The sequence below is a fragment of the Thermobia domestica genome, chromosome 12 (assembly GCF_964235325.1).
Source record: "Thermobia domestica chromosome 12, izTheDome1.hap1.1, whole genome shotgun sequence".
Taxonomy (NCBI): Eukaryota; Metazoa; Arthropoda; class Insecta; order Zygentoma; family Lepismatidae; genus Thermobia; species Thermobia domestica.
This window is the reverse complement of record NC_137465.1, coordinates 167,041,006-167,067,028: the sequence shown is the minus strand read 5'-3', so window position 1 is coordinate 167,067,028 and position 26,023 is coordinate 167,041,006. Positions and strand designations below refer to the sequence as shown.

The following is a 26,023-nucleotide window of genomic DNA, read 5'->3' as shown; positions in this document are numbered from 1 at the left end:
GATTTTTCTGTTTAAATAACTTTCTTATAGTATACTCTAAAGTTAAATAAGATTTCATGACCTAAATTCCATATTTCGCTCTGGAATTCACCATCATGATGCATGGAGCACATGGTTTATGAATTTAAAGTAAACATAAAGTACATAGTATTTGAGGGTAATTTTAGAAGCTATTTAACTTTATTTTAACTTCTGAATTACCGACATTTTTTTTCTTCTCTAGATCATTCTTTTTCAGTCATCCGTTTTTCACTTCTTAGAGCTTAGTACTCTAGCTTCAATCACATAAATTAACTAATGCTTTTCAATATATCCATCAGAGCGTACGTTTTTCAATATATCTGTCAGAGCGTACTTCTACATTTCCGTTATACTGTAGCTGTGCAACGATTTAACAAAAATCTTCCGGACACAACCTTGAATACCATTTGATAGAAATAATTAGTATTGGATTTAGAAAAATATTTGGGAGGTTTTTTTCTGAATAATGTTTGGGTTTTCTAAAAATTCCTAACTTTTATTTAAGAGGAGCTTAAGTTTATGAGTACAGACATAACAAATATTTCGTTACGTTTGTATATTCAGCTATAATCTTCCAGATACAACCGTGAAGACCATTTTATACTGATAATCAGGGGCGGATTTAGAAAAGTATTTCGGGAGGGGCTTTTCTTATTAATGCTTAGTTTTTCTAAAAATTAGTGATTTTTTATTTGAGGACAGCTTGAAGTTTATGAGTAAAGGCAAAACTAATATTTAGTTTGTTTTAGAAATTCCGTAATTGCGGGGTAGAGGCTTCAATCCGAAAGACATCTCCACCCTAACCCTCTTCGCAAATCCATCACTGCTGGTAATTAGTAATAACAAAGATTTAAAAACGATTAGAACGGAAGTCGGCCAGGACTCACAGTACACGCACTATCTCTACATTCACAGATGGAATTAAGAAAAACTTTTGTCAAAATGGTTGAATGCGGGGTTGAATCCCGGATTTCACGATAGAAGCGCGAAAGCTAACCACTCGCTCATGTTTGTTGTGCAGTTGTGCTTAACTTACATGTATTCTCTCTCTCTCTCTCTCTCTCTCTCTCTCTCTCTCTCTCTCTCTCTCTTCTCTATGGCCATAAAAGCTTTCCATTATAACAAAATACTTTGGATAGATTAATAATTACCTGTACCGTGGGCAGAAAGTGCTCATACATGTGTACTATACTTGATAGAATGTTAATTTAATAATAACAAAAGAAGAATGTTTTTAAGATATGTAAAATATATTATGGGATAGTTGTTGCTATGTAAATGTTTATGGATACCTAGTCATCAAGTTTGTGTGCTTGACAGTTTGAAGAAAAATATATTATAAAGTATATCAGCTAATAAACCATTTTAGCAACGTTCATCGACGTTATCATTCTAATAGAAAAGGTGAGAATAATGGTATATAATTATTAAAGATATTTTTTTTACTTGTCAATGAGTACTACCACTCAAGATTTATACATCTTACTTTATCGAACCAGGTTGACGACTACTCTTAGTGAGTCGTTATAAAAATTTTGGTTTACCTCACCCGGGATTTTTCATAAATTCTTACCCCGAAGTAAAGTAAGGGTGAATTTACTTTTACAATTAAGTTAATGAATACAAATTTGACCATACTGAGAAGTGGTAGAATAATTGTAAGGAAAATGGACACTGAAATAATGGAGAATGAATCCACTAATAGTGACAACGGTGAACCTAGTGTAACATCAGGATTGACATCGGAAGACCGAATCTTGCTAGTCTTACAGCGGCAATTGATGCAGATGTCTACCGAGTTAAAGCAGACGATGAAGCATCACTCTGAAGAATCCAACAAGCAATATGAAGAATTGAAGCAGACGTCTACCGAGTTAAAGCAGGCGATAGAACAGAACTCCGAAAAATCCAACAAGCAATACGAAGAATTAAGTAGACGAATAGAACAGAAGTCTGATGAATCTAACAAGCAATACGAAGAATTGAAGCAGACGATAGAACAGAAGATGGAACAGAAGTCGGATGAAACGAAACAATTAATTATCCAGACGATGAGCGATATCACCTTGCAGTTCGAGGAAAAGTTAAAAGGAATATCGGAGGAATGCCAGGGTAATCACAATCACCTGAGACAAGAAATCAGTGATATAAAAAAGGATTTAGAAGTAACCGAATCTTCTGTTCAACAACAAAAGATCCAGGTCATCAATAATGCTAACAACATACGAGCAAATACGCAGTCGATAGCTACGTTACAGGAAGAAATTAGAATGCTACAGGTTAAGGACAACACATACCGTAATAACATGTGTAGTGATCGCATGGAGTTTCCCCACTCACCAGAGATGAACTCACCTTCGCCGGTGTCTGATGAGGATATTATATTGGAAGAAATACATCCGAAAAGTACAGAAGGGCGAAACATAGATGGTGTAACGACACATCATGTCATGAATAGGAACTGTCACCCAATGGGTACATGGAATGATAAAAGGAAGGTAAAATTAAGTGTTAAGATGAGTGAAATTCGAGCTATGAGCAAATTCAGTGGTAAGTGTAACGAGAATGCTACTTCTTTCTTAGAAAAATTCCAGGACGAGTGCAATATATTGTGTATAGATAGATCACAATATATGAAATTAATCCCTCATGTATTACTCCCACCTTGTTCATTATGGTTTAAAGCAGTACGTGATCACATCAGTACTTATGAAGAATTCAAAGCGGCACTGATCGCAAATTATGAAAATGACTTTTTGCTTGCGAATAGAGATGCCACCATTAGAAATCAACACTTCAATCCTCGATTGCATAAATCTGTTGTAGAGTTTGTTGTAAATACATACAATGAATTAAAGGTCGTTAATCCATTGCAATCGGAATCGAGAATAATAGCATCGATTCGAAATTTGCTTCCATTTAAGTTACAACAGATCTTATTTTCCACACAGTGTATGAGTTTCAACCATTTATTAATGCTTGTCCAATGCTATGAAACTCAATACCATGCCATGAATCAACAAGCAGGAATGGGTAAAAATAAGAATAATTCAGATCATTTAGTGCCTGTTCGGAATTTAAATATCCGAAGTGTGAATAATACGGAACATAACCTAAGCCGAGTATATTCTAGCAATCAAAATGAGAAAAATAGGCAAAGTTATGTAGGGAATCCGCCTAACCTAACTAATCGTGGTAATCATGATGTCAGATCACCCAACAGAAGTGGATATAAAAACAATCGAAGTATAGAGCGAAATTACAGGAATAGAACAAGTTACATGGATAGACGTGATTGGAGGTCAAGAGATGGCACTTCATATCAAAATCAGAATCACGATGAAATACATGTACAACATAATGTAGAACCTAATCATGATTGTGCAGTACAATGTACTTTATTAGAATCGTATGCAAGTACGAACATAACCTGATTACCGTTAATGAAATTAGGTTAAATTCATATCAGCTATAGATTTTCATGAACATTTATTTTATTTTTATTCAATTTAATTTTCTTTAATTCTCATTAATCAATGATAATTCTCAAATGTTTTTAATATATGTAAGAATTATAATTCGATTCATAAATGATTAAAAGCAAAGGTTATTTATATTAGATTGATTTGTGTTGAAAACTTAACTGTCAAAGATTATGTTAAGAAGAAGATCCATTCTATAAAACTAATTATTCGACGACTGTTTTTATGAGCTATCCTATATATTATCCGAACAAGATTCTTCTTTATTATGACATCTTAGTGCCACGATGTATACATTAAAATGCAACATCTAACTTATTTGTTATTTAATGCGCCCTGAAAGATTAAACATTATTTATAACATCACTGTTTTAATAATGATCAAAACTATTAATCATAGTAATTTGTGTTTCACCCTCGTTAATTATATTAATAAGCGACGATGTTTTGATAATAATGAAATAAATATAATTAATATAATAAAAGATAAGTATTAATGAAGTGAAAAGATTTGTTATGAATGTATCTATATATATATGTGAAATGTAATGAAGATATATACGAGGTGTGATCAAAATATAAAGAACATATGTAATGTAAGAGCACTATTGTAAACGGACCAGTGGTTCTTGAAGATAAAAGCCAAGCTCGCTTATGACTTTTATATTCAGTCCAATTGTCGGGCGACATTTTTATATAACAAAATACTTTGGATAGATTAATAATTACCTGTACCGTGGGCAGAAAGTGCTCATACATGTGTACTATACTTGATAGAATGTTAATTTAATAATAACAAAAGAAGAATGTTTTTAAGATATGTAAAATATATTATGGGATAGTTGTTGCTATGTAAATGTTTATGGATACCTAGTCATCAAGTTTGTGTGCTTGACAGTTTGAAGAAAAATATATTATAAAGTATATCAGCTAATAAACCATTTTAGCAACGTTCATCGACGTTATCATTCTAATAGAAAAGGTGAGAATAATGGTATATAATTATTAAAGATATTTTTTTTACTTGTCAATGAGTACTACCACTCAAGATTTATACATCTTACTTTATCGAACCAGGTTGACGACTACTCTTAGTGAGTCGTTATACCATTGACTTCTGTCCTTATCCAATTCAATCCAGTTTCTACTCTGTATTCCTATTTCTGCTAGATCCATCTTAATATTGTCCTCCCATCTGGGCCTAGGTTTACCTAATGGACTTTCCCGATTGGATTTCCAGTTAACACTTTGAAAGCGTTCCTACTTTCTTCCATTCTGGCTACGTGACCTGCCCACCTGAGCCTCCTAGACTTGATGACTCTAACGATGTTTGGTAAACCGTGTAAATTATGTAGTTCCTCCTTATGAAGTTTCCGCCACTCCCCATTCCCTTTCCTTTTGGGTCCAAATATTCGTCTCAGAATTTTATTCTCAAATAATTTCAGTCTGCGTTCTTCCCTCAGCGTAAGCGACCGTGTTTCACAACCATAAAGCATAACAGGCATGATTTTCATTTTATATATTTTAAGCTTTAAATTCCTCGACAGAATTCGCAACGACAAAATGTTTTGAACTAAATAATAACAAGAATTTCCTGATTTCAGTCGACATTTAATTTCTTTGTGGGTATGATTTTGGTCTGGTAATATTAATCCAAGATATTTGAAAGTATCCACTGTGTCGAAAATATTAATTGATATTTTAACGCATTCATAATTTGCCTCTTTACGATCCTTGTGAACTTCCTTGTATTTAGATTTCTCTGCGTTTACTCATGTTCCTGCAAACACTTAATAAGGCCTCTGCATTTCTTTCGATTGTTCTCATATCAGATTTACATCATCAGCATACACCATAACCTGGTGAATCCATTCAACTCTAGGCCCTGGTTCCTATCTTTGATTTTTTTTATAGCGTACTCCGGGACAAAGCTGAATAATAACGGCGATAACACATATCCTTGTTTCAGGCCAATCTCGACGTCGACGTGGAAGCTCGCATTTTTCTACTCGGACTTTACTCTAGGATTCATTTAAACACTTAATAAATCTAGCGTTTTCGGTATTCCAAATTCTGAAAGAATGTCGTACAATGTTTCCCTCCTAACCGAGTTGTAAGCCTTTCTAAAATCAATAAACAGTTGATGTACTGGGTCATATATTCCCATTTCTTTTCGAGTATTTGTCAAATGGTAAATATCTGGTCGATTTCGACTAAAATCACGCTGATAATCCAATAATTTCACCTGCGTATGGGGTCAATCTTACTAATAAAATGTTAAGAGAAATGCCTCGATAATTATTACAATCAATTTTGTCGTCTTTCTTGTGAATTGGAACTGTGATTGATTCTTCCACTCTTTTTAAATGTATTCCATAGTTTTCTTTATTGTAAAAGAAAAATGATATGTTGAATTTTCTTGTTAAAAATTCGGAAACATTCAGGACTGGGTAAACCGTGATGGTGGTTATATATTCTATAGCCTAGGAAACCATACACTCAGATGAACCGTCTATTACGTATATGATCCATGAACAGAAAATTCGATACTTTCCCGATTCTGAACAAGCTTAAGGAACAGCAGAAAGCTATCCACCCGATGAGTGCTCAGGGTGGTAACATGTATTATTAGAGTTGACTTTATGTATTTTTAACCGACTTTCATAAAAAGGGGGTTCTCAATTCAATTTTACATGTCTATTCTAGAAATGTCCACGCATAACTACGACACAAATACACCAATTTTGACAGTTCTTTTCTATTTGAAAGAGTATACCTTCCCAGTGGTCCCACATAATTTTGTTTAGAATCTGATGGTAATCTTCGAAGTCAGAATATAAAATACTTCAACGGATGTTAGGTTAATTATGGAAAAATAACATGCTTTTAGGTAACCATATATTCTTTAGCGTGGTTATGGTTGAATAACAACAAAGTTTCAGAAGACATTCATAAAACATTATGCTGTTTTTGTTGTTTGCAACATATTAAACAAGTGATTTACATGTTAAAGTCTGTTAAGATATTTTTCTAGAAAAGTCTTATAATGATGAGAACTCTGCATGACATTTCTTGATGCCAAACGAGCGCCATGGAATTATCACTGCCCACATTACCTACTTGTGAGTGGGAATTTTTACTAAATTTTCTAAAATGTGTTTCCACCAGTGTGCTCTAGGTTTAATAGTAATAACTTTTTCAGGTTTTTATGTACGTAATTATTGATTCCATTGGAAACACTTCATTATATTATTATTATTATTATTATTATTATTATTATTATTATTATTATTATTATTATTATTATTATTATTATTATTATTATTATTATTATTATTATTATTATTATTATTTGTGGTAGTACTACATCTATTGAACAGTTTCAAATGCTAATAGGTTTAATTCACCTCTGTAAACAAAATGTTAAAGAACTACAAGTTCCTCAATAGACTCAAAAGTACACACTATTGCTTTTCTAAATTCTTATAGATCGTTCAAAAAATATTATTGAGCGCCGATTGTTGACAACTGTCAGTATTTTTAAGACAAGGTCAGAAATCGTTGTGAGATAGGGATAAGAAAGTCATCTCGTTGCTCCAGAGAAAACACATCTTAAATTTTTCTTTCTCTTCTCCAATGGTTGATGACGACGGTGAAGGTGTCAACAATGTTATTCCAACTTCTGTCTAGATTATCTATATTCAAGTTTAATTTTGGTATCCTCGTTCGGATGAAAAAAAAAAAAAAAAACGCGTATGTCTGTCTTTCTATGAGCAATGAAGATTTCTTGATGTATTTTATTTTATCGATGTTATGCTTTGAGTTTTACAGATGTTTCGAAACGCTGCATGTTGGCACATCGTTTTGTAGGTTTCCCAAATATGTTCTTTAATTCTTGTGAGTGTGTTAATCTTTGTCATACCTACATAAGTGTCTTAGCATTTGCATGAAATTTCATAGATACCTTCAGACTCAAGTTAATTGGTGAAGAAACTTTTATAACATGTTAAATTTTCTTGATGTTCTTTGGGTGGTACTAATTTTATATTAAAATTACGCTTCCTGGAAACTTCCCGTAATTCGTTTGAAAATAAATGAATGAAAGATATGCCTATCCATTTCTTGGAATCATAATTTAATATGATAGTATTCATTTGGTGCGATATTACGACTTCATGTAACTATTTTTGCTAAGCGTCACTTCTGTAACTATTTCTTAATCCTTCCTAATATGTAATAAAAAAATGATTTCAGTTGTTATCATCGGAATCAAGGTTTTATGAAAGAAATTCTTCCAAAAGTTAACTTCTGTTTTATTTGAATGTGCCAAATTTGCATATATGTATTAGTCCTATTGTGTCCTTCCGGTAAACTTTGGTAGGAAATGTGTTTCCATTTCTGAATATGGTCAAATTCAGAAACTTTATACTATTATTAATCTCAGTTTCCTTTGTAACTTTAATGTTGGAGTGTGTGGACTTCAGACTCTTATATAAAAATTCTAACTGAGCCTCTTCCTTATACAGGGGTATTCAAAATAAATGGTGGGGCGCGGTGGCTCAGTGATAGAGCGTTCAACTCCGGTGCTTGGGGTCCCTGGTTCGATCCCAGCTCGCGCCGTGTGGACTTTGTGGTGGACAAACACCGTGCTCGTGGGTTTTCTCGGGGTTCTCTCGTTCCCTTCTACTATCTTCATTCCACCGTTTCGTTCATTTCTCATCATCACCGTCTCGTTTAGTCTAACCGGCATGACCGTGGGACGTAAAACTCAAAGATTTCATTTCATTTTCATTTCAAAATGAATGGTACAAAACTAAAGTGTATTTATTTTGTACTGAAACGACATACAAAAGTAAAATTGGTTGGAGAAAGAAAGGAAGGTTGTGAGTTTTTATGGACATTACAAGTGATGGATATGAGTGCCCTGAGTAACACACCAGACTCCCAATCAATAGCCCAGTTCTTGCCAGACGCATCCCAACGTGTTCTCAGTTCTCTGCTACACTCCAGTGAAGATGCATTGCAAGCGTAAAATGCGGTTCCCATGCGGCGCTTGTTTCACAAATCTTGCACAAGTATGTATGCGCACTGTTATTAATGCCTGTAAATTGCATCATACAATATGCACATTCTACCTTCATAGTCGCAATTTGCATTGTTAACTGTTTAGACAACTAGCGGCTTTGAAGTAAACTACAAACACAAACTATAAAACTCACAATCTTCCTTTCCCCTTCTCGACCAATTTTTGTTTTGCACGTATGTCATTTCAGTACAAAATAAATATGCTTTAGTTTTGCACCATTCTTTTTTTAACGAGAATACCAAAATTAAATTTGGACCTAGGCATTCTAGACAGTAGTTGGAATAAAATTATTGAGGCTCTAATCGTCGCCACTAACCATTGAAGAAAAAACGAAGAAAGATTTAAGGTGTGCATTCTGTGTAGCAACGGTATGTTTTTATTTTTTTGAATGTAAGTATTTAATTTCTTTATTCTTATCCCCATCTAAATATAGTTTCTTACCCTGGTCTTGAAAATGCTGACAGCTATCAGAAAATTCGACACTCAATACTGTTTTCTGAAAGTTGTATAGGAATGTAGAAAGTAAACATGAGTACCTTTGAGTTATTGATAAGATTGCTCTTCAAGCGCTCATATTGCAAAGTACAAATTTATTTTAGTTATGAATTCAGAACTTTTATTTCTCATATCAAAAGAGTTATATCTTTCTCGGAAACTAGGTTATCTCTCTCAAGTTTGCTATTGGAAATTAAATCCTTTATTTTGTGTGTATAAGCCTTCTGTTTTGCTGCGAATTTAGTGAGAGGTTCTTAAACTCATTATCAAAACTAGTGCTGTTTACTCCACTGCAATTGAGTTTTAAAATGTAGTCCAAAAAGCCAGAAGAAGAAGAAGAAGAAAGATAAACTGATATACCGTTATACAGTGTGTTTCAAAACATCACCGACAACGTTTGGGAGGTGATTCCTGACACCAAGATAAGACTAAAAGTATAGACCAACCTGGGTGTACAAATGTTTCCTTTCGGAGCTATAGTCAGACGAAAACATGGAAAAATGAACTTTAAAAGTCTATAGCTCCAAAACTATGAGACATACTGCAGTCGGGTCAAGACATCACTTAGGAACTAATATATACCCTATCCAAATATCCAAGTTTCAGATTCCTGCGGTACTTCCGTAACAATTTTTATAGAGGTAGTTGGTGAGTACTTCAAATTACATGCCCGTAGCCTAACTTCCTCTATAAAAATTGCTTCGTGAGTACCTTAGGATTCTGAAACTTAAATATTTGGATAGGGCGCATATTAGTTCCTAAGTGAAGTCTTTACCCGTCTACTGTAGGTCCCATACGTTTGGACCTATGGACCTTTAAAGTTCAGTTTTTCATGCTTTCGGCAGCCTATAACTCCGAAAGGAAGCATTTGTGCACCCAGGATGGTCTATACTTTTTGTCTTATCTTGGTGTTAGGAATCACCTCCCAAACGTTGTCGGTGTTGTTTTGAAACATTCTGTATATCAAACTAAGAAGTTTGCTTATCTTTAAAAATATTTGACTCAAAAGTAAACAAAAGTACTTAAAAGTGAACGTTTCGGCGTGTTCATGTGGTATGGTATAATTGTGCTTGTGATAAACTAAACAGCATTATGTTAATAATAATGAACCGACAAAAGTCATAATATGTTGAATTTATAATAGAGTAACGGTTCAACATGGCAGTTTTTCAATAGTCATAAGTTTAACAAAGCTTGACTCATTACATTGATAATTAGCACTAGTGTAGGAGCTCATAGGTGTCATCAACGTAAGCTGTAAAATGTGGAAATGGGGCGAAATATTGTGGATTGGGTAAAGTCAGATATTTTAATTTTCAACTTATGTACTTTTTCTTCAATACTCATTACGTTCCTATATACTATGACTAAAAAGGGAGTATATCTCAAAGGTTTATTTTTGGGGAATGTTGAAGAATTCAAATTAGTACAGTTTCGACCAATTACATTATTAGTGGAGTTAAGTAAAACAGATAAAACAAGTGGGACTGGAAAGTAGTTTCTCTAATTATTATTAATCAGCTATATAAGATGCTGGTTACTGCTCACGACAAAGAATAAGGGATTTTTTACCGGCCACTACTGGAAATGAAATGAAAATGAAATCTTTCAGTTTACGTATCATGATTATTCCCATTGGGCTAAGGGAGACGATGATAAGTGAATGATGATGGAAAAAATGGTGGAATGAGAATGTGGGAAAAACGGGAGTACCCAGAGAAAACCCACAAATACGATGTTGTCCATCGCAAACTTACTTAGTCGGGGATCGAACCAGGGACCCTACGCACCAGGGCTCTCTATCCCCTGAGCCACAGTCCCCTCCCCCTTATTACTGGAAGTAAGAAAAGTAATACTATTAGGAAGAAGATAATCAACGTTATTCTTATGAAGATATGTGCTGAAAAAGGTAATAACAATTTGCCGAAACGTTCGTTTTAGATAGTTTTCGGTGCTTTTGGAGTATATTTTAAATGAACATTGAATATGCATCCTATTAAAGAAGTTTACTTTTTCCCCATGCCTTCTCTTGCGCTTAATATCATGAAGTTAGTTAGTACCGAGTCTATTTTTTAAGTTCAAATAAATGTAACATGTTTCTATGTATTCTAACACAATTCTTGAGTTGTTTAAAACAGAAACATCGGAATCATTGTTTCTTTGTAATAATAATTTCAGATAGAAATTTAGCATAAAATGACTAATATTGATTACTTACCTTATAAAGAGGAAGACAGATAACTTCGATAAATCCGACTTGCATCTGAGGAAGCTCATCTTTTCTCTCCCTGTCCATCATTGCCTACAAATAAATTAAACAGCATGAAATACATTTAGACTTTGAAGCTCTTCAGATTTAAATTTTATCCCTAAAAGTTATTAAAAATTGAATCTAATTTAACCTATTGTCTATTCAACGTTACTTTTTAAATACTACGAAACTCAGAAAGGAATATTTCTTAACTAAGTTTGGAAACTAATTATAATTAACAGTACCGTAATTTTAAAATTTCTATCTAAGGTTTTTAAGTTATATGTCGTGTGTTTAAAATTCTCAGACGATAATCGTTTCGCTGGTCTCGTTGCTAACCTCTTTAGGATTTGTGTAGAGGTTAAAAACTGGGTGATTGTGGTAATATGTGATCGTCACTGTTTGCGACTCTCTGATTGGCTGGGGTTGTCGGCCAATCATATTTTCGCATTTGATTATAGTTTCGCAAGAGTATTAAAGATGGAGTTTAGTTGATAACCCGTTTCTCTGCTGAAGTTGTTGGGATATTTTCTAATTTCAATGGCTTCTTTAATTCATTCATTCTTAATTCAGCTTCATTCAGATTCATTTATTCTTAATTCTTTAATTAATTCTTAATTCAGCTTCATGGTAGGTGCTGCAGCTATGAAGTACTTCGGTATTGTCGAAATGTACACATTTAGTATCTAGTTGCATGGCATATTCAGCCATAACTGATTTTTCAATTTCACATCTCTTTAAATATGAAATTTGCTCATTTATCCTTGTTTATATTATCCCTGATATTTGTTCAATACATAACTGATCTTATACACTCCGTATATCTTGCTAGTTGTTCGATCCTTTACTGCTTGCAGCTTTTTTTTTTTTTTTTTTTTTTTTTGGATGGGCTTATAAACCGGTTTTATGTTGTGTTTCTTTACTATGTTCCTAGTTATGTTGCTCGTCTTTGAACATATGGTATGATTGCTATTTTTGTTTTTTCCTGCTCTTTCTCTAGTCCTAGACTATTATCATCCTTCTCGCTCTCTGCTGATTTTCGAGTTTATTAATTGTTCTATTGATTTTTGTTGCACTGTACACGTTGTTCTGCAACGTTTGTTTGACTAGTCTAATTTCTGTCTTTTATTCGAAATCCTAAGTGCTGTATGGATAAACGTCGATCAGTGCCAGTATGTATGAGCCGTGATGATGTGAATTAGTATTAAGGTTGGTTGGTTTTCTGGGTTGGTTGGTAATCTATCTGGGTTGGTTTTCTGTATATTCGATGTCGTAAAATGTCCATTTTTAACTATAACGTCCAGGAATCCAGCCCTCTTCATCCAAAAGGGTAAACTCTTCCTGGCATACTCTTCAGGACCAAAATACTCAGAGCTAACCAGCTGATGCACCAAATACTAATCCGTGATTGACCGACGAGCCCAACCAATCAGAGAGTAGCAAAAGTAGTGACCACATATAAATACCTGTATCTAGTTTTTAACCTTCACATTACTAACCTACTAACTGCATGATTTATCTTACCATTCATAACATAAGAATAACCTCATGATAACTGATCTTTCTCACCAGCTGATAAGTTCAGTAACCCAACTTCTAGTTATTCCTTAAGAATCCACCTTATGACCATAGTAGGAGATCTGGTTTTGTATTCTTCGTTGTTCGGCGTCCACCTGAATATAGCAGTTTTTCCAGACGTTAGAATCTAAAGTGGGACGATTTTCTCAGCTGGCTGAGTTAGATCGAGCTACATCTTCCGATTTTACTAATGGTATTAGTGGCCGTTTCTTCATCTTTTTTGATTCCATAGCCCCGGGTAGATAGCTCCTCGCTAGTTCTAGAAGCCGGAAACTAACAGATCCTCACTATTGCATGGTCCTTTATAGACTAAATTTCATGTAGGCCTGGGAGCTAGATTGTGGATCATCTGCCCAGGAACGGGCCTGAAAGTTTTGCGGGGCAACGTCCTCCATCTCTTTTCGTTTTTATTTTCATTAACTTTCATACCGACTCTAAGGAGGCTGGCAATAAGTTCAGCGAGAGGAACGTCGGTTGAGAATTACGTAGAAACACGCAACATATAACACATAGCCTTAAAGAGAAATGTCAAACTCGCCGTGAAGGCTTAAAACAACTATTTCCAAAAAAAAATAAATAAAATAAAATAAAAAATAAAATAAAATAAAATAAAAAATAAAAATAATAATAGTTTATTAAATTTGCTTTAACAAACAATCATATTTACCTGCAGTCTCCAAGAAAAAAACGCCTAATATTATATGACAATATAAGCATATGATTATGATTGTTCAATAAATTCTTATAAATTCATTTCATTTTTAAGATGTTTCATTTATTTATTAATAATACTACTATATCAGTCATTAACTGTGACACTATAATATTTTTTTTTATATTTTTAAAAGGTTCTAAAATATTAAGGATTAAAGTAACAATATCTGTATACTGTAATAAAGCATCAATATTTAGTTTTTTTAAAATGAAAATAAACTAGAAAAAATATTTACTAATTTGAAATAAGCAAATGTAAAATTATAGAATGCGTATATTGATAATATATAAATACATTATCTATATTAACAATTAAACTTACTTGTATTTTCAATGGAATTATTAATTTAACGTTGTTTCTTAAATTTCTAATACAAGTAATTAATATTTATGGTTTACTTAGCAACAGGTAACAAAGAGCACCATTACGATTGATATTTTAGTTCTATATTTACTTTTTTTTTTTTTTATTTTTTTACAGTTTCTTAAGTTTACATTGTACTAAAATTTTCAGTCACTTTCAGATGCTAACTAAACAACATTTACTTACTCTTATAACCCGAATTCAAAAAGGGAGAAAAACACAGGTAATATTTTTTCCCTTAAGACTTATATATAAGTGGCCGAAACATGAGAAAACAGCGGTAGTTTCTTCCTTTTAAGTTTACAATTATATACGTATGGCATACTTTTTAACACATTCAAGACAGAGCCCACCACGCAGGTGGGCTAATTATTTTTCTTCCGTGGACGGAGCACGCCTACCCGGCGGGTCTAACTTTCCGTTACTTTGAATGACAAACGCATATCTGTAGGCGGGTTTCGACTTCTCAACTATACTTTGTGATGCCTCTAGTACTTGTAAAAAGTCTAGATGGTAGTGAAGCCGGCGCAGAATGAAGAAGGATCATTGATCTTGAGAGATATTGTCGCACGAAGTTTTCAATTGTGCTTCAACAGAAGCAGTTGTGAATGATTGCTTTTGCTTTTTAGTAAATTGTCTTCATTCATGATGAACGATTTGTGCCAAGAAGAGATACGAAATACACTAGATCAGATGGATTTGAATCCTAGATCTGACATCGATGACTTACATAATGACACGGGTTATGACGACGATGATACTATACGAGGTAAGTTCTTTTAGTTTCCTTCTGCTTTTATGTACTCTGCAGTAGTTGCAAGAATAAAGTTGTTTGCTTGGGGACAAAAATATGTCTTTGTAATATTATACAACATACAGTACAACAATCGTGTATTCAAATACAGATGATCAATTAGACATGTTATTTCATATACGCATTTTTTGGTATTGTTAAAAGTTTAGAAGCATAAGTACGAGTAAGATTATCTTCGTGTATCTGTCTATTATTTTATTGTATGATTTTTTTTTTCAGATGGTAACCTATAAAATTAATCTGATGAAGGGAACAATTTAGATGATGTATATAAGTTGTATTGATTTTGGTTCATTAGTAATAGAACAATATCAAAATATACTTCGAATAAATAATTAGCCTTGTATTAGTAAATGTAATGCATGTCAAATTTTAGTGCAAAGCGAATTAGTTATTTGCAGTAAGCAAAACATTATATATCATACATATAATCGACCTCACCAACATACAAAAAGGCTATATTGAGATTAGGTCTCATCAACATACATATGTTCTATATCTTGCTTGTATCTATTTGATTGATTTGTGGCACAAATCGGCCTTGCACTAAATTCTTAGTGTAACCTAATATTTTGCAATTTCATGATATCTAATAACTCTATTGTTGATGTATTTCATTATCAATGATGTAACTGTCTATAAAGGTTATTTTATGTACCTCAGTATTCAATTGTGTGGTTGGTCGGACTTTTTTCACAACTGAACGAAGGCTCATTTATAACACATAAATAGAAATATACATAAATGAACAAATGATTTGAGAATTGTGTATGCAATAGTCCTAAGTATATATACTTAGAAATAAAACATTTTATTATTTTATTATTTTTAGATGTTTTGCAAAATTAAAAAAAAAAACAAACATAATAAAACCCGCCGTCCTGAAGGAGAAAGCACGCAAGGAGGGCCTCCGACTCGAATGTATTAATGCTAGTATGCCATTTTCCAGTGACAATATGCTTCGAATCTGAAGAAACCAGAGCTAACCGATAAAGATAATATTTTTCTGAAATTATAGACACATTGATAAACAAATAGATTGAAATTGCATGAAGGGAAAATTTCTTATAAAACATAATAGAATATTATTACACTTATATTAAATTCTGATTTCTGGAAAATCCTTGCACTTTGAACACTTCCAAGTTTTCGGCTCTCCCCTGAACCCTTTTTGGTGGTGGATAAAAAGTTAGGAATAAAACTAATTTTAAAAAAAATCACAATATAAAGAAATGGACTCACTGTGGCAGAAAGGCACCTTTTTGATTACTTACCAGTCAGCATGCTGTGAACTGATGAGCAAGTTATGTATTCTTTTTTATTTCACTTGTTTTGCGCTGCCCTAGCCGGATGAGTCCATGATGTCTTTATAATTTCTTGATGTTTTTATTATTTCTACTCTCATATTTATCCAACGTAAACAAGGATTCAAGAGAGAGGTGAAAGGTTGAAGTAAGCGAAGTGATTGTTAAAAATACCTGGCCATATTTACATATTGTCTGAAGTTACTCCATTGTTATTACAGTACACTTTTTTTTTGTTATGTGAATTGAATATTATTAAGATAATTGCTTTTTTATTAAACATACCACAGGCTGTTGGTTTAGTTGTAACTTCTCTAAATCTCCTTGATCGAAAAATTCATCTGCAACTAATTTGGCAACTTTATGTTGAACTTCCCATGGCTTCGCAATGGCACTTACATCACAAGCAGTCATCATCATTCCACAAAGAACTGAAATGAATAGATTAAATATATATTCTACCTGAGAACTTCCTACTTATGAAATCAACTACTTGGTGCATAATTAGCTTTAAAATTGAATGCTCTTTTAACCAATCAATTATTACAACAATTGTCAAGATAATCGAAGATTTAAAATGAAATTGAACATGATAGTGATAGAGCTGGAGTAGTGTGGAGTTTCAGTATCTTCAAACATTGAAGGTTCTTGGAACAATTCAATCTCTGTAGTGAAGGGACATGATGACCGTAGGTCAGTGGAAGAGGGGTCTTTGGTCTGATTGCAGACCATATGAGTTTGTGGTATTTTGGTAGACAACATTATTCGTGAATTTTCTCTGGGTTCTGTTTTCTGCCACATTTTCATTCCATCATCAGTCATAATCCATCCGTCTCCCTTAGCAAAAAAAAAAAAAAAAAAAAGAAGCATAATCTTGGAAACAAATATGTCATATTTAAAATGATTGCGGCAGGGTGGATATTATAGGCAAGAAAGTAGGTCAAAACTCTGTAGACAGATATTTACCTATTTATTTAGTTACAGGGTGGCCTGGAAGTGGGCGTATCCCCCTTTAGTTTCAACAGTATAGTGTTAGTTATAGTAGAATGTCTGTACAGTTACCTTGAAGTGTTAAGAGTCTTAAGAGTCATAAGTAGGATTAGGATCTTGATGATTTTGCATCTTTTTTCTGGATTAGTATAAACATTGCTCGTTGTGTTATAAATCCTGTTTTATTAAAAAGACGTATTTTAAGACAAACTTGTTTGTGCATTTTTTTGCATTTTTTGCCCATTTCTGTGTATAAGTGCATTTTTTAAAGTTTTTGGGCATTTTACGTGCATATTTAGTATTTATTCTTACTTTTAACTGCATAATTCTCATTTTTCTTATAAAAACAATAAATTGAAGCAGAACGTGGCCAATGTCCACAGACTGCAGTTTCTGGCAATTAGTCACATGGAGCCAAGGAGCGAGAGTTCAGTGACCTTGGCATTCACTGTTTTGGTGAGTTGTTGGTAGACGCCTAATTCTGCAGTTTATCTGGTTAAAATGCCGAAGATAAAAGAGAGTAGTGCTTCCAAGCTTAAACGATTTGTGAGTGAATTTGGAGCTGAAAAAGTATTTACAACAGATGGAAGTATTCTCTACTGCAAGGTGTGTGATACGGCAGTTTCAGCCGAAAGAAAATTTACCGTTGAACAGCATGTTTCAAGGGACAAACACACACGGGGGCTTAAGTTACGTGCGAAACGAGAGGCAAACGCCGCGCAACAACTTCTCCCGCAGTGTGATACATCTACAAATCATTGTTATTTTCGAAGATTTGTGTGAAGCATTTATTTGTGCTGACATTCCGTTGAACAAAGTGGACAACGTGACATTGCGTGAATTTTTGGAAAAATACACTTGTAAACCCCTCCCCAATTCTTCGACTTTAAGGAAGAATTACGTGAACAAACTTTACGAGAAAACAATGCAGTGCATTAGACAAGAAATGGCCGGAAAGAAAATATGGGTGTCCATGGATGAAACTTGTGATTCGGAGGGACGAAATGTAGTGAATGTTGTTGGAGTGATGCATGAGGGTGGGCCGGGTAAATCATTTCTTTTGAATTGCAAAGTTCTGGAAAAGATCACCCCCCCCCCCCCGATCAGTAAGTTATTTGATAAATCAATGCATCTCTTATGTCCTAATGGCGTCCTTTACGAAAACGTGCTGCTCTTACCGATTCTGCACCGTATATGGTAAAAGGAGCGAACTCACTGCAGGCGCTATATTCGAAAATAATTCACACTACGTGCCTCGCGCATGGTTGCCAGAGAATGGCTGAAAAAATACGTGTGCAGTTTCCTGATGTTGATAAACTCATAGGAAGTGTTCAGTAAGGCCCGGTCACGTGTAGCTGCTTTTAAGTCGGAGCACCCTGGACTCCTTCTACAACCTAGCCCCGTTCTTACCAGGTGGAGAACGTGGCTAGAAGGCTGTAAATACTATTGTCAAAACTTCGAAGCTGTGAAGAAAGCGATAGACTCTTTCGACTACTCCGAAGCTTCCGCGATTCGAACTGCACAAAAGATACTGGTCAATCCTGAAATTCTAGGTAAGCTTGTGCACATTCAATCTAATTTTGGATTTCTACCAGATGTGATTACCTCTTTAGAGAAACGTGGAGAAAAGTTGACTTCAATTGACTCAATCAAAAATGCAGCAAGTGCATTAGAAAGTGTTCCTGGGGAAGTAGGACTTGTATTGTCAAGAAAAATGACAGATATATATCGAAAAAAAAACTCAGGTTACCATGTTTTGTGTGCGATAGTGGACATTCTTTCAGGCAGAAAATTTGTACTGCCCAAATTAGAAAGTGAACTAGAAATTAGTGATATGGTCTATTTCAAATATGCTACGGTGGTTTCTGTAGAAACTGAAAGAACTTTTGAGAAAAACACAACTGAGTAGAACCACGTGTATATTATATATATATATATATATATATATATAGGTAATGCACTAATAACTAGTAACGGATGATTCTCTGTGAAAGCATTTTTTTCAAATTATAGTGCATTTTTTTTAGATTTTTAGTGCATAATTGCATTTTTTATTTTGCATTTTCCCCGCATTTATAGTGCAATAAAATCCTAACCCTAGTCATAAGCATCGGTATGATCACCATCCATGTCGTAACACAGCTGAATTCTGCGCCAAGTTCTTGCAGATGTTTTGTGGAGATACTCCGGAGTCACGAGGGTGAAGGCATGTTTCACAGCTGCTCGTAATTTCTGCGTTGTGTGATATCGAGTGTTTCTTACTTGTTGCTTTATGAAACCCCAGAGAGCATTGCCTGGTGCCCACAGATCGGGACTTCTTGGAAGCCAGGCAAAGGGAGCTGGTGAAGATGCACAACTAATCTTTATTCAATGCTATATGGACTTTGATAACACATTGCAGAATACAGAAGAAAACAAATGAACGTGGATAACAATGTTGCCAGACAATGTCAAGCAATGTTACCAAACAAATGTGGGTAAAACCTAAAATCGTCAGAAAATACCAATTAGGGGTACGCCCACTTCCGGATCATGCTGTAGTTTACACTTGTAAAGTGTTGGATTTGTTCAATAATTAGCAACAGTAGAAAATAGAAAGATCACATTTCCGTCTTGAATATGCTTATTTTCTCTCTCTCTCTACTGATATGAATATGAATATTATTGGGCTTCAAGGATAAAGAAATGTTTATGTTTGAGTTCTCGTATAAGGAATTAACAAAAAAGCTTATTAAATGTTTCTTACGAACCATTGTACTAGTATTAGAATTAGGATTAGGAACTAGATGTCTGAGCTCTCGGCATCTATGACAATGTTAGCCCATCACGTATGAGGGATAACGTCCCTTGGCGATCACACTATCCGAGGAAAGGGAAGGAAGAAAACGGCCGGGAACGTATATGTTAGATACCATCCCGGCATTTGCGTGGTGCGAATGAGGGAAACCAAGGAAAACCTCACTCGGGAAAACCCGAAAAAGCTTTTTCCACTTTTTTGACGAGTGTCCCCACCAGGAATCGAACTCGGGACCGCTCGCATCAAAGACAAGAGCAGTAGCGACTACACTACGGGGGTTACCATTGTACTACGAGGAACAAACACAGATTTTTCGAAAAATTTTCTGAAAATTACCTGGAAGCCTTTAGAATTTGAATTAAAAAATAAATAGAAACATATTAACGGACAGTGAGAACTTATTATTAAATGTGGAGAGAAGAATTAATGATAAATGAAATAAGATGAGAAACTGGTTTGATCGTTACGTCATTGCAAACGGACAATACTCTTAGAAATACATTAAAAAATATCTATGATGGAAGGAAAACTATGGATAAGAACTGAGGTGCAAACAAACCAACATCTTTGAAATGGAGGTTTTTACCAAAAACAGTCAGATTTTCTGAAAAAAAAATCTTGGAAGTTTACGTTTTTCTTTCCTCTTTATGACTTCCTTGTTCAAGTACACTTTTGTTTCACTGTAGTAGATTCCACAGTTAAGAAAGTGTATTTACGATATCCAGTACTTGAGACTCCTATATTCAGTTCCAGGCTGGCTGTCATGATTAGTTTTCTAACTAGCATTGCAGTTTGTGCTAGCAAAGCAAGCTATGCAACCCCCCCCCCCCCCATTGCAAGTATCTTTTGGTTTTCGAACTATTTTATCAAGTATCTGGAAATTATACATTTGGAAATATATTTTTGATTGGTTGTCTAAATTCAATCTGACAGGCAAGACAAAAGTACCGTAAATAAAGAAACAGATATAAACCATTTTTGTTTCGGTATAAAATATTGGTTACATTTCATTCTCTGTTCGAAAAACATTTTATTCTGAGTTTCGGAGAATTTAGTTGACAAATTTAAAGCCATAAACGTCCATTTTATGCATGATGTTACCTTAAAATCATTATTCATATTTTTTTTTTTTTTTTTTTTTTTTACTGTTATATCGTGTCAAAAAATTTTAATTAAGAAACTTGTAGAAAGGATTTTAAACATTCTCCCCCTTGTATTTTAGCGGCCTCAATAGATGTTATATACAGCTATAATAAAGTATTAGTCCATTAATAACTTTTAAATGATAATTTCTTTCACAAGATATATAATACGTTTTAAGAACAGTTATTATTAAACTATTAAACTTTTTGATAAAATATTTTTGTCGTTTAGCATTAATCTAATAGGCCTATAAGCAATTCGTAACAACTAGAAAACCCACTGCGTTCACTAATTTATACTTTTCTTTCCTATTGAATTACATTTTTCTTTTCTTTTAATTTAAAAATATTTTCTCGATTTTCTCTACAACATGCACTAATTATAATTTTGTTTCGTGTTATATTAGGAAAACTACGGTGAGAAGGTGGAGGAAGCTGTTATTTCTCTTCACTAAAATTGAAATATTTTTAAAAACCCGAGGAAAAAGCTTTCTTTTTTTCTTAAGAAAACGGAATCTTTTCTGAGCATCTCTAAGAAGACACAATTTAGTTTTATAAGAGTGTACAATAGCTACTTTTGTTCGTGAGAGAAGAAATATGTCGTAATGTACGTAGAAGGTAAAGCATCTCTGTTCGCTGCCTGTGACAATGTATGAGGATTTTTTTAAAGTTTGCTTCAGTAGAGAAGTGGTTGTCTGAGAAGTAGTTTAAAAAAATGAACGTGAAAATAAGTATTTCTTGCGTGATTACAAGTAGGATATTACTGATCTTAAATTTTCTTTCTTTCTTGTTTAATGATTCGGTTTCTCAGTCTGAAGTTACGACCGAAGTATTCCCATATTGAAAATCTTAAAATTTACATTTTAGTGGTTACTTAGTTGCTTGAATTTATTAACTCAATTCACATAGAAATTCGTTTAAGAATAAATTAAATAATTTACTATTATTTTCATATATAGTAATAAACTTGAAAAGAAACTATACAAATTATCTATATCTATCTCTCTATCTATATCTATATCTATATCTATATCTATATCTATATCTATCTATCTATCTATCTATCTATCTATCTATCTATATATATATATATATATATATATATATATATATATATATATATATATATATATATATATAAACACTAATCTGTTGAGTGAAACATGATATTCAAATATTTTTAACGTTCACTTTTGTTGCATATATCTACGCATTTATCATTAAAGTAATAAGAAAAAAGATGGTTGAGGTAATTAATAAGTAATATGTCGGAAAATTTTTAAATGTTAATTTCAAAAATATCATAAATGACTACATTTGCATTGTTTATACAACTTATCCAAGACAGTTAGATCAAGAATAATCACCTCTCTCGTCTTCCCAATTTCGAGTTCGGTTCCCAGCCGGAACCCAGTTTTCATTAGTGTTCATATAGCAGTGGAAACTACATTGAATACAAGTATATTGAATAACAAATAGAAAATAATATATATATATATATATATATATATATATATATATATATATATATATATATATATATATATATATATATATATAATGTGCTTGAAATATTACTAAATGAAGTAAGTAACATATTTAATAAAATTTTTCCTTACTTTCTTTCTTTCCCTCACTCTGCCAATCAAATTCTCCATTTTCTACGAGCTCCAAGAAACGGTCTTTCTTCTTGAAGTACATAGCTAAATCAGTCGAGAGAATAGCAGTCTCTACAGTCTTCATTACGTACCGATAATCTTCGGTAGATAATGCCTGCAAATTAAAATGTTATATATTTAGCTAATTTATGACGTCACATTCAAAAAATGAATAGTGATTACTAAAACTTTTTCTCTTTGCGGATCAAAGGATCTAATACATTTCAATCAAAAATTTTCTTGTAGGCCTTATATCTGGAGAGCTACATATAGTGTAGCCAAACCCAAACTATCACTTAACTCAGTATGATGTGCTTATTTCGTAGAAAATACGAAAACTCGATTTAGGGGTCATTCAAAAATTTTGTGGTCCCTGATCTGAAAACTAAATATTGGCCAAGATCGTAATCTTTTGATCCATTTCTTTGATTTTCCTAAAATTCTTGGTTCCTTTTTTTTTTAATACTTCAAGTATAGAATGAAGGAATCAGAGTTTTGTAATTGCTGTGTATCCTTTTCTTTTTAAAGGTTCTTATATCAATACCTTACGGTACTTAATTAGTACAAAACCAAAGTTAAATTAAATTTCATTAGATACAATGTACAATAGACACAATAGAAGTTTTAATATAGCAAACTTAAGACCAAAATAAAAGACGATTTATTACACAATCAAATTTATAATCATAATTTTAAACAAGTATGCGTAATATATGAACATTAAAAGTCACAGACAAAGGCACATAACACAGAATCAAATATCCAAAGTTAACATTCTCACATAGAATAAAAGTTACTGTTAATGAGTAATTCATACTTACAACTTTGCTAACTGGTTCAGTTTTCTTCACAATATCTGTAATTTATTATAATGTTTAGTGTCTATATCAATACTTGATTTTGAAAATAAGAAGGTTTTGTAAGCAACTGATTGAAGTTTATATTAACTTGTACGATAATTAGCAAGACAATCTTCTTGAATTTCGATAGCCATCATTATAAAAATGGTGATTTATGACAGTATCAAATACGAATCATTGATTATACTTTGTGTTGTATTGATTTTTTTCTACATATTTAGATACTGTAATTTAATTATTCTCACAATCTTCTCTCAACATTCCTTCTTTTCTTTAGGCTTCAAAAGGTTATAAGACAATAAGGCAATATATTTCTGGACGAATGGTGTACGCAAAGATAGGTTTCCGGATTTTAATTGCCCCCCTTCAACATTATATTAGGGAAAAATACACATTTTCCATGTTAAAGTATTTATACAAAAAAATGCTTGTATTATATTAACCTTGTAGCTTGAATCTCCCTTGATGAAGTTTTGTGTCCGCTACTGATCGAAAGTACGGTTTCTCTAGTGGCATTTATTAGTACACAGTACTGACACTTTAGTTAAATCTTCATCTAGAAAAGTATTCTAAGCAAATTGTACTTCTAACGTTCCATGTAGGAAGCAATTGGTTTCGTGGTTCATTGATTTTTGTAATACATTCATTTAGAGCATAGTATTAAATGTTGACATGAAAATGTCTCTTTTATCGAAGTATGAATACTAGGGAAAAACTTATTTAATTCTTTAAAAAAGAAACACTAAAAGTAAGCATAATTTCTCTGTAACCTTTTGTTTTCCTGTTTACGTGAAATCGTCATTTCTGATAATTCATTTTTATCTTGCTGATGTCTTCTGTTAATTTAAAAGATTAATTTAGTACCATTAATTGTTACTTCTGAATAACTAACAATAATTCTAACCAAATAACATATATGGTTTCTCCACAGAGAAACGACTTTAATGTTTACCTTTTCACAATAATCACTCGCAGCATTATTTAAAGTTATTTAATGACTACAGTAATAGTGACAAAAGTTCGATACTCACCAAATGCTCCTAATATATATGAATCCTCTTTTATCAACTCATGACTATTATTTCTGGAGGAAAGATTTTTCAAACATGTAGCTGTTCTAGCAACGTAAGTAAAAAAAAAAAAAAAAAAAAAAAAAAAAAGTACTGACGATGGGGAGATCTATCGCTGAAACTGTTTGCGATTGGTGTTTAGATGAATGTTGGACTTCTATGATTATTAATTGACATGTCCTACTGTTTCATTAATTACATTTAATCATTAAATCAATAAAAACTCTCATCGTTACATCCATAACTGTAGCAACATTATATATATACGTATATAAACAAATCTACAACAATCAACACCATATGAACTTTAGGTGTAACACCGCTTTCATAAACATTTGCTACTAATATATCTACAAGATCATGAACAACTGTTAATTCTTAATATCCAACATTTGCTTGATCCTACGCATCGTCTTCTGTTAATTTCTCTCCTTTCTTTCAAGTCCATATTCACACAATCTAACAATTTTCATTTTGGTCTCCCTTTTCTTCTTGAGTCTGTTACCACTCATTACATATTATTTCTCTCTTTCCGTGATAGATAACCATACCATTGTAATCTTCTTTCTTATGCTTCTTCAAAATCCCAGTTGCCTTACATTCCACTTATTCTTTCGTTTCTGATCTTGTACATCCTGCTGATACCACACTTTCATCTCAGTATTTTGACTTCAGTGATACTAGTATCTTCTCTTATATCTTCCTGTTTTCCTATGTTTCTAGTCCTTATGACATTGCGGGTTTCACTACAATCTTGAAGGCATGCTTTTTGTTTTGTCTAGTCATTGTAAATTAAATGTATTTTTTTTTTATTAAATTCATTTATTTAATTGAAAGCTGTGATTTAACGTTTAGAAACTATCTGAAACATATTGTTCTCTTTGCTGTGAAAAATCATGACACTCTGGTCAAACAGATGCTTCATAGTAGATGTTGTACAAAGAATTCCTAGTAGTAATTTGGTTTTCATGAAGTGCTTTTTTGTTTCTCGATGGGTCAAGTAGTATCACAGAAAAGCTACAGTAATTTATTATTTAGGATTAACCAGAAATATATTATTTCTTTTACTGTTAAGAATCATGACACACTGGAGATTTTGTTTTCTATTGAAATGCATTGTTTTATTTTTTTTTTCTTTCGATGGTTTAAGTCATGGCTCATATAAGTCGTAGTAATTCAGTGTTAACAACTTACCTGAAATATATTGTTCCCTTCGCTGTTAAGAATCATGACACATTGGTCAAAATGATGATGCTCCATTGTAGATGTTGTATAAAGAATTGCTAATGGAGATTCAGTTTTCGTTTGAAATGCATTGTTTGTTCCTCGATGGTCCAAATCGTGACACAGACAAGCTACTAACAGGCCTAAGATCTGAGAAAGAAAAAGGTAATAAA

At 33.0% G+C, this 26,023-nt stretch overlaps 1 protein-coding gene across 2 annotated transcripts in view; it reads right to left on the bottom strand.

The window, feature by feature from the left end:
- Positions 1 to 26,023, bottom strand: part of Pde6 (phosphodiesterase 6) — a 557,480-nt gene that overhangs the window by 22,037 nt on the left and 509,420 nt on the right. For both annotated transcript variants that reach the window (XM_081734379.1, XM_081734380.1), the window contains 4 exons: positions 25,821 to 26,000; positions 22,658 to 22,811; positions 16,395 to 16,540; positions 11,303 to 11,386 (listed from right to left, as the gene is read on the bottom strand). In XM_081734379.1, the coding sequence (XP_081590505.1) occupies positions 11,303 to 11,386; positions 16,395 to 16,540; positions 22,658 to 22,811; positions 25,821 to 26,000 (564 nt within the window). The remainder of the gene's footprint in view (positions 1 to 11,302; positions 11,387 to 16,394; positions 16,541 to 22,657; positions 22,812 to 25,820; positions 26,001 to 26,023) is intronic.